General features: G+C 35.5%; 1 protein-coding gene across 1 annotated transcript in view; it reads left to right on the top strand.

Moving 5' to 3' along the window:
- The window catches only part of LOC104462563 (DENN domain-containing protein 4C-like), a gene marked incomplete at both ends in the record, with an annotated part of 21,861 nt that extends 12,552 nt beyond the window's left edge, over positions 1–9,309 (top strand). Inside the window, 8 exons of the mRNA XM_010074548.1 lie at positions 470–536; positions 1,209–1,267; positions 2,640–2,784; positions 3,134–3,309; positions 6,210–6,310; positions 7,789–8,007; positions 8,998–9,143; positions 9,214–9,309. Of these exons, the coding sequence (XP_010072850.1) occupies positions 470–536; positions 1,209–1,267; positions 2,640–2,784; positions 3,134–3,309; positions 6,210–6,310; positions 7,789–8,007; positions 8,998–9,143; positions 9,214–9,309 (1,009 nt within the window). The remainder of the gene's footprint in view (positions 1–469; positions 537–1,208; positions 1,268–2,639; positions 2,785–3,133; positions 3,310–6,209; positions 6,311–7,788; positions 8,008–8,997; positions 9,144–9,213) is intronic.
- Between the last annotated feature and the right edge of the window lie 1,059 nt (positions 9,310–10,368).

Here is a 10,368-nt window from a genome sequence, read left to right as displayed (position 1 = left end):
GGTGGGGGGTCAGGGGCGGCGTGGTGCCTCTGTGTGTGTGTGTGTCTGTGTGTGTGAGGATGCTTTTCATGGTCCTAAACGTTTGCTGGAATGTGACATTACCATCAGAACTGTATTAGATGTCTGGCAGTGAAGGATATAGTTTCTCCTAGCCAAGCCTCATTTGAAACTCTGTAGAATGGAGTTAGGCTGCCTGGGATTTTAAATGACATGCCTAAATGCCAGTGTGTTCTTATCTTTTGCATACGTATCTGAAACTGCCACTATTAATTTTCACACATGAAATGTGAGTGAATGGAGCTTCTTTCAGTTTGCATAAGTAGGCTCTTAAACTTCTCAGAACAATAAATAAATCTCAAGAGCCTTTCTAAAATGTGGTACCATAGTAATTCCAAAATGTGATTAACATGGTTTTGAGTCCCTGAGTAGTCCCTGGTGTTGCTTTTCCAATATCTGATTTTCTTTTCAGGCATATATCCCATTTTATGCACAATATACCTTTCCCTTCGCCACAAAGGCCAAGAATTCTTGTGCAGGTAAGCAAAATATTTGCTTCTGGTTTTAGTTACAATAATGGCAAACCCTCTTTCCTGCTTTGGAAAGCCTGGTTTCTTTCTTTAGGGTTTTTACTCAGGTTTTACTCAGGTTTGAATACCCATCCACTGGAAGGGAGAGGGGAAGAGATGGAGGGGTTGGTCTTCTCTTTCATTGGTACAAACCTGGGGTAACTTAGCAAAATAAACTGTTTTGGACTTCAGGTGATGTGGATGGCAGCAGCATCCTACTTGCACTTTTGAAATTTCTGTTCTTTCATTTTACGGGCACCATTTGCATTACCTCAGTGGGGGGGTTGTTCTCTGTCTTTCTCTCACTTGTTCATCCACTACTGCGGGTCAAAGGTTATTCCCCTGGGGCGCCATCTCCTGTAGTTATCTGTTTAATCACCTAGCAGAAGTTACATGTTCAACACTGAGTCACAGGCAATTTCGTGTAGCTTCTGAGAGTCTTTTCAGTGATGAATCTGAGCTCTGTTTACCTTGGGAATGCAAGTCCCAAAGATTGTCTCCGATTTGCATCTCTTGTATGACATTGTGACTGTGTCTGCCAGGCAGTTTAGGAGGCTGTGGATATACATTTATACTGGAATATTATCCTGTATTAATTTTGGAGTTGTCCATATCAATCACATCCTCCTTTATGTGTTTCAGCTTTCTGCCCATGATGCACTAATATTGTCTCAGCCAGTTTCTACACCGTTGCCATTAAGGTATCACTATTAATGCTTTAAATGTATGCTACTTGTAAAATTCAGAGGTAAATAGGAATGAATCGTTGAAGGAAGCCAAATATTACTGCAATACTATTACGTCTTATACGCAGAAAGCTCAATATGCATTTGTAATATTATACGGTGTTGTCTTTTTGACATAGACCTGTCCCTTGTGGAAGAATAATATCACTAATTATCCTGAAATAAAGATGAATTGCCAGATTATTGTAGGAAGTAGGAACTCTGAAGAAAGAAGAAGCAGGCTGTGAGGAAAAAAGTATATGTATTTAAATATCTTCTATTTTCAGATCCTGTGTAGTAAGCACATTTTTTAATAGCATAGGTAAGACTGTTTTCTTGGTTTTTTCCCTTTTCAGATCCAAGTGGGACATTTACATGAAGGAGTTATGTGAAATCAGTCAATGCACAAGTGTGCAAACATTTTGGAAATATAAAATTATATGTAAAAGTTGGTATTTGTGCTTGAAGATTAAGGCAGTGTGTGTGGATACTGCCTGTATCTTCTAGGCTGGAGCTCCTTACAATTGTGACATGGGTTTTTGTGTGAATGGCTTTGTTGATATTTGTTAAAAGTTAAAACCCAAAATATTCTCCCTTCTATACCCCCCACCCCTCCTTGAACTTTGTCATATGATATTATACATGCAGAAGAATCCCATATTTAATCACATCTGTTACACAGCCTCTTAAGTAAAAAATTGCAGCCAGACACCAAACTGCAAAGTAACATGTAAGTGCCTTTCTAAGGACAGATTCTACACGCCTGTGCTCTTACAGATGTCATTACAATTCTTAAATGTTTACAGTCCAAATAAATGAAATGGCATCTAAACTGTAGAAACTAAAGACATGTTGCTATCAGAATGATGGATTGATGTTACTTGTCTGGTATTTGAATTTGATACTCTGATTCTAAGATCAAATAGATACTCTAGTCTGTGGTTTTTGCCTGAGGTAGCCCATCATATGAAAGTACTGATGTTATTTGCGCTTGGATTAGTTGTTAGCCAGTTAGATCTGTTTTACTGTTACAAAGGCAAGATGCCTGTGCATATAGGAGAGAGAGCACCATAAAAACCACAAACTCAGCAATAGCATGGTATAGCATATTTTTCTTTGATAATATTAATTTAGGTTTCTTTGTGGCAGTACAAGTCTTATATTGATGTGATAGCTGTTAGGTAGGTGTTTGATATTTGATGCATGGTAATATTAGCACCATTCAACTGGGTGGTCTCAAGCAGTTGGCAGAAGTTTGATAGTAGCGACTTTTTTTTTCTTTTTTTTTTTCTTTTTTTTAAATCCAGTAACGTTCTTATTCTCTTCCCCCTTCCCACCTGTCCCTTAGTGGAGCAAACTTTAGCACTCTACTCATGAATCTTGGACCGGAAAACTGTGCCACTCTGTTACTCTTTGTATTACTAGAGGGCAAGATCCTCCTCCATTCTCTCAGACCAGCTGTGTTGACGGGAGTTGCTGAAGCTGTAGTAGCTGTAAGTACAAAGTGTTCTGCACAGCAGTGAGAGAAATCAGTTCAAACTCCACACTTGTTACAAAGCTTTTTCAAGTTAAAATGATTGAGACACTAAATGATCATTTTTCACAGCAATAGCCTGTAGTTAATGTGTCCTTGTATGTCTTATAACTATTAGAATGATTAACATTTTTGCGTAGATAACTAAGAGATGTGCTATAAATGAGTGGTCAAACTTGAAGACTTTTCTGACGGTGTTACAAGGCATTAGCAGTTTCATTTCAACTTACTGCAAACTTCTTGTTTTTTATTGTACAGTATGTGTTGTCTTGTTTTAATGCATTAATTTAATTTAATTTTTCCTTCAGATGATATTTCCATTTCAGTGGCAATGTCCATATATCCCCCTCTGTCCTTTGTCTCTGGCCACTGTTCTCAGTGCACCTGTTCCATTTATTGTTGGAGTTGATTCACGATACTTTGATCTGTACGATCCACCACAGGATATTGTGTGCATTGACTTAGACACAAACATGGTGTACATGTAAGTTCTATGGAGTTTTTACATTTATCTGTATTGCTGAATTGCTCAGGAAATAAAACTATTAAACACGGTTTTATCCAATATGGTCTGTTTCTTACTGTCCTCTGTTATTTCTCATTTCTAATGCAAATTAAAACTTGCTGGGCCAAGAGTCAATATTTGGCGCTGCCTGTAAAAATTTAATAACAATGGTAATGGGTTCTGGTTTGTTTTTCCACTTCTAGTACTGCTTATTAGGGAAATGGGACAAAAGGTAGAAAAGGAGTTGTTTTTTTCTTCCACACCATTTCTTACATTTTCACCTTGACCTACAACTTTTGAATTTGTTTTGCCTGTGTTCTGCTCGTGACTACTGATACGAACATGAGTGCTTCAGAACTCTTCATGACAGCTTTTGATGCTGTCTTGCACTTGGGGCACTTAATATTAATAAAGAATTTTTTCTCATGTTACAAGGGCCAAATTTTTTGTGAGAACAAACAAGCAAAATTTGGTATTACATTCAATCTAAAATATTTTCACTTAATTGTTGTGGTTATAATGCTTTTCTTAAATTGAAGGTGTGGCATAAACAGTTTCTTTATACCTTCTTGAGGACAAGCTAATTCAGAGCAACTTTTGTTTTTCTGTAATATATCTAAATAAGAGTACAAATAACTGAATTGAAAATTCAGTTGTTTCAGGTGTTTAATTTAGCAATGTTGTGAATTACCTTTCCATTTGAAATTATTAGATCATAAATAGAGGTATCTAAGGTAGTTCAAGATGAGAGTGAACATCACTAAATAAAGTGCACATCTTTTCTTTGTGAAAACATAATTTTACTTGATCTCATGTCACTTTTTAACGCTTGACTTTTGTTTTTACTAACTTGAGTTAGAACTAGTCATTTGATCTATGGGTCAGTTGAATGCTTGCTTGATTTTTCGTTCTGTCAAAAGGACCCTTCCTCTCTTGAAGCAAATGGGTTGCAGAAAAAATTAAGGAGATAGAACCAAGGGATTTAACAGGAAGATAAAGATGTCAAGATGCTGTTGGGGTGATTGCTAGAAGGACCAAGTGCCAACATTGCTTGGATTGGTTACTGAACTAAAAAATCTACCAGTGGCTGACTTCTTATGAGGCACTCAACTGGAAAGATTTTTGTACCTTTTCTTTTACTGTCTTATAAGTCCCATTTTTCTTTCAACAGTCAACTGATCTTTTTCTTTTTTTTTTTTTTTTTGTTGCCCATTTTGCATGTATCTCATCTGTACTACTTGTTTGACTTCTAGAGGAATTTGATATCTGTAACATGTGACTTAGGTAAATGTGAGATGTTGGTACCTGCATTATAAAGCTCTTTTTAACCTGGAAATGAGGAGATTTTTCAGTTTTGGAGATGTGTATCCGAAATGTTCCATTTAATTTTTTCCACATCTGTTTCTGTCCCTCTTTGTTTCTGTAGCAATGCTGCTTTTTCTGTTGTGGGGTTTGTTTTTGTTTTTGGTTTTTTTTTTTTTTGGGTGCAAAAGCATTTAACAGTACTGTTGCTAACTTTGAAAGACTGCATAATAGAAGAATAACATTTGAAAAATTCAATATTTTCTAGTACATCAGTCTGTCTGTCTCATGTCTTTTTAGAGCAAGTTTGCTGCTGTCTTCCTTATGATAGACTGCAGCTTTATTTACTGCCAAAAAAACACTGAAGGTTTTTTATTCATTCAGCATCTTCCTTAATGCCTTTTTTGGGATGTTTTCAGCTATCTCATTGAAAATAACACTGCAATCTGGTTAAGGACAGTAGCCTTTTTAGGGCAAAGATTTGAGAGTTTGTTTTATTTTTATAGCAAGGTTTTTTCCTTGCATTTTTGGAACACTACCACTTACGTTGTTTATAGGCATACCATTATGGTGGGGAAAAAAATGGGGAAAGGCATCCCTAAGTCTGCATTTTTTCTTTAACTCCTGAAACTTTGGCTTCTTTCCTAAGATAGTTTTGTGTTGGTGTTAGTTGAGTAAATAATGATTGAACAAACATTTCACTGATGCAAAGTGCAAAACAAGCAGTGACAGCATCAGCTTGGATAGTAATAATTTACTAGGTCTTGTGGCCACAAGGTTCGCTGTACTCCCTGTTACAGCATTTCTCCCCCACCTTCTGCCTTCCAGAAAGAGGCATAGAAGTTGTCGGGATTTACACCCTACTCTCTCTCTCTTTATATCCAGCTGCTTAAACAAGGTCTGGCATTGTACCCATTGTCCTTCTAACAAAGAGGAGCATCCCATTTGACCAATTTACTCTGTTGCTCAATCAACCACGTAGTTTTCAAACTGTGAACTGAATTCCCAATCTTCCTAGTTCCTACTAGCCTGTGGTTGAAGCTGGAACTGAGTTGCCATAGACATATTGCAGTGTACCATATGACCATAAAGTTACCAGACTGGTCTTCCAACATTTTGCAGTAGCAAGCTTGTGTTGTATTCCAAACTGCCTTTATTTGTATCAGTAGCAGTTAAACAGGTTTATGGTGGTACAGCTTTGCACAGTAATCACACACAGATCGGTATGCTTAGATTATATTAGCAAGACTGATAAAAATTCTGAAAGGGAAATCAGCTAAGTTGAAACTAAAAAGTCTAAATCAAATCTTAATGCAGATCCTCCTTACAGACTGGAGAAAACTCTACTCATGACTCAGTTTATACTCTTCTTTGTCTGAGGAAATGAAGTTCTGAGTTATGTCACTCATTTTTTAAATTTTTGACAAATAGTGACAGTGTCAAGATTTCTTCTCAAAATAATTTCTTATTTTTTAGTTACTCGGTTCCGAGTATGAAGCAGCTTAGGCTTGTGGAAGCTGTTATTTTCTTTATGGTCTGTATTTTATACATCCTTTTTCCCCTCCTCTGTGTTTTAGATCAGATGATAAGAAGAGCACCAACTGGAAGCAGTTTCCTAAGAAGCCATGTAAAAGTCTGCTCAGCACCTTAAAGAAACTGCACCCACAGCTGGCAGCAGGTGAAATATGTAAAATAAAATGGGAAGGGATAAGAACAGAAACTGCCTAAAGCAGGGAAATTAAATATTCAAAGAAAACTACTCAATTTTCTGATACACACCTAAAAGTGTTAAATTATGATTAATATATAAATGTAAGGACTTTCTTCTGTCATATGTGGTGTGAATTATTTTTTTAGACTTGTATTTTCTTTACTGTGACTTCTTAAAATTTGACCTTTTTTTGAGCCTTTTCTCATGATTAGATTATATTTAAACAAAAAATCCAGCTAAAACATGTTTGAGTCCTGACCTAAAACAATATTCACAGTTCTGATCAAAAACAGTAGAGGCAATGGGGATATGAGTAAAATAATGTTGGATATCTTAGTTATTGTGCAGATACTGCTGAATATCTCAGATAATGCCATTTCTACAAAAATAATGCAGTAGCTAAATTTTGGCACAGTGTTTTGTCAAAAGAGAAAGAAAAACTGACCATCTTCAGCCTAATGACTTGGACAGGTAAGAGCAAAGTTGTAACTGACCTAACAATTTTCAGGTATTGCTTCTTTCTGGCTGTAGATAGGCTCTTTGAGGCAAGGAGGTTCAGAGTATGTTATATTGCATCATTATGGAGAAGGCAACAATTATAGCCTCATAGGTGTACAAGATATACAAAGTTTGTAAATTATAGAAACAGAAAAGTGCATTAATTAAGAGGTAGGTGTTCTTGCCTCAATTTTATATAATTTTTTTTTTGCAGATAGCCTTTATGTCATCTGTTAGAAGACCTCAGCTTTTATTTTTTTGTTTTATCAGCAGGATATGTCATGCAATCTACCTAATATAGAACTACTTCCTAATTTTAACTTTAGCAGAACTAGTGGTCTAAGATAGTTTCTCTATTGTGGTAATATTATAGTAGATATGTTATATATATGTTATAATATTTGCTTATATTTTTACATAAGTATTTATATTGTAAATGGTATTTTTCTTATAATAAAAAGTGTGGAACTATAATTTTCAGCAGAGCCTGCTGTGGGTTTTTTTAAGAGTGCAAGAGTAAACTCTGAATGTCATCTTATTTGTTTCTATTCTTTGGTGCAATAAAATGCTAGAATTTTGATGAGAATAGTTTTAGCCCTTTCTTTTTAGATTTGGAATTTTCAGAACAGAGGAAACATGGTCCTTTGTGTTTATGTATTACTGAAAGACTACATTCAGTTGGGTATGTGGTAACACTAATTGAATTGAGATCCTCCTTGTTTTTTCGTGTTCCAGAGGGCTGTATGAGTTAGAAAAACACTCTTGAGGTAATCTGGCCTTTATATGGGCCACATTGGTTGGAAAATATTCACAGTGTTTGTAGTCTTTGTCACTTCCAAATATGGGCAAGTGGAAAAAAGAGGAATTCGTCTTCAGTGTCTTGCAAAAGTTACCTGTTTGAATGTACTGAATTTTAATATAGGATTGCATGTGTTGCTCATTGCTAGTGCACAGGAAAACTCAAGAAGGCTCTGCAGTGGAGATGACACCTATTGAAGCAGATTTCTCCTGGCAGAAGAAGATGATAGAACTCGAGATGGAGATCCAGGAAGCTTTTCTCCGTTTCATGGCATCTATTTTAAAGGGTTACAGAACATTCCTCAAGCCAATCACGCAGGCGCCTTCAAATAAAGCAACTGCTGCTGATTCCTTGTTTGATCATCAAGGTAAGGGTGAGGCAAGACAGCTGCTGATAACATTGGCATTGTTAAAACTTTAGGGTTGAGGAGCTGCTTAACTTTAAAAGGTCAAAGTTCCCTTTGGTTGTACAATTCTTGGCAATATTTAAAATTTCAGTTGTGATTAGAACATGGATATATGCACATAGAAGTGTAATTTTGCAATAGCTCTGGTATTAGAAAAACTGTCTTTTGGTAGCTTGATGCCCTCTCTGCATGGCATATTCCATAAGGGCAGCTCTTGGGAAAGAAAGACTATTTCTCAATTTGTACAGAGCAAAAATGACAGAAGCCCCATAATGAAAAGCAAAGTAATATTCTTGATATAAATGGGAAGATAATAGAGTGTGGAACAGAGTTCAGAAACTTAACAAAACAATAGTCAGTAAAGGTCATCTTATTTTCCTCATCACCTTAACTTTTCAGATCTGTTCGTGAGTTGAATGCTAGATAAAATGTCACAGGTTTTTTGTTTCGTTTGTGGTGGTGGTATTTTCAGGGGTATTTTTGTTTGTTTGGTGGGGTTTTTTTTTTTTTTTTAATTACGGGAAGAGAGATTTGAGAAGAGTTTTTTAGTCAAAGGTCTGGAAAGTCTTAAATACTTTCAGGCCCATCACCTCTTAGTTATCTCTTATGTTAAAAATTAACATAGTTTTTATTTTAGTATTGTTTTGATTGTTAGATACTTCTGCTTCTGTGAGAGATCATCATGTCCTTTTTCTTGCACAAAATGTCAAGAGACATAGTGAGCAGATTATCTTGGGGTGAATTCTTGCCAAGTATTGTTAACTATGGTGAAGAATAATGATTTTTAAAAGTGCTATTATTTTAATCTTCCAAATGGAGGTAGTGATAAGTAGTTGTTTTTATTGATAAAGTCAATACTTTATTAGGATTTTAAATATTTTGACACTTTATATGTTAATTTCTTATGGAACTCATAACTGATGTTTAGTTTGTGTTCCTTTTTATAACCAGGATTTTTAAAAAGCAGAGACCGTGCCTATACAAAGTTCTACACACATCTCACGAAAACACAGATATTCAGCCGCTTTATTGAAGAGTGCAGTTTTGTGAGTGACAAGGATACTGGCTTGGCATTTTTTGATGACTGCATAGAAAAGGTGAAAAATATGTAGCAATACTATTAAATTATATGCTCCTGTTGGTTTAGTGTTATTGTCCTGGTTTTAGGTTGTAAAGGTAGATATTCTCCGCAGCAAGTGTTCTGAGGGATTGGAATTCTTGGTGGTTATTGCTGAATCATTTTCTTCCTTCATCTTCTTTATGGTAATCATTTTCTTTGTTGATGCAGGAGACTTTCATTAAAGCCCTGTAGGATGTCAAGCTGTAAGATAATGTGAGAAGTACCAGTAGCTGACACTTCAGCACAATGCCATCTGTGTCTTCCCTTTCAATGCCAATCACCCTTCCTCTAATGTGGAATTATCTACCAGTGGTCATTTGTATTGTTGCTCTTTTTCGCATAATTTAAACTTAAAACACAAAAACATGCCTAGTGTTCCACATGTGGTCAAAACTGATTTATGTAGATAAGATCTTCTTTAGTTGCCTTCATTTTGTATGAGAAATTTTGCTGTAACCTGTTCTTGTATTTTGAAACAAGCCTCTTCAGCGTGGTTCTGGTCTAGATGGGTTAATGCATTTATAGCTTCATCTGTAAAATGGCAAGTTCAAAATATGAAAGTTAGAAGCTAGAGAATTATATGTGGTCTTTTGAGTTGTATATATATATGATCCTTTCTGGATAGAGCCTTCATTTTCATACTTAGTTCTTACAGGATGAATCTCTGGTTCAATATTGGTTTCAATCAAACCGACACTTGTTAACAGACCACAAAATAAGTGTTTAAAAGTTTCTTCGCCTTTGTTTTTCTTTCTGCTGAGTATGGGGCATGCATCTAGAGTATGCATCTAGAATATACTTTGTTTAATATTGTTAATAATTTGATAGACTTAGGACTTAGTAGAGACGTGAACAGATTGAAAGCATGCTGATGACTGCATTTTCTTACTTTCAGCAAAGGAAGTTTGAAAAAGATTAATTGCTTCTCCAGTAATATGAAAATTTAGCATTTAATATTTCAGTAAATGACACAGCTTTAATGGAATTATTTAGGATTTTTTTTGTTTGAGTTGAGAAGAAACTCTTAATTTTTTTTTTCTTTTCCCAGCTCTTTCCAGATAAAGGAACAGAAAAAGGAGAGAAGGTACGTTGTCCTTCAAAATGTTTAGGGATATCTGATCATGAAATAAAAATGGAAAGACAAGTCTGTGGACTTGATGTTTGAGTAATTAGAACAAATTGAATGTATTTTATATATTATA

Source organism: Pterocles gutturalis, unplaced genomic scaffold (assembly GCF_000699245.1).
Source record: "Pterocles gutturalis isolate BGI_N339 unplaced genomic scaffold, ASM69924v1 scaffold23427, whole genome shotgun sequence".
NCBI lineage: Eukaryota > Metazoa > Chordata > Aves > Pterocliformes > Pteroclidae > Pterocles > Pterocles gutturalis.
The sequence above is the reverse complement of the archived record's forward strand: the minus strand, read 5'-3'. Positions and strand labels throughout refer to the sequence as shown.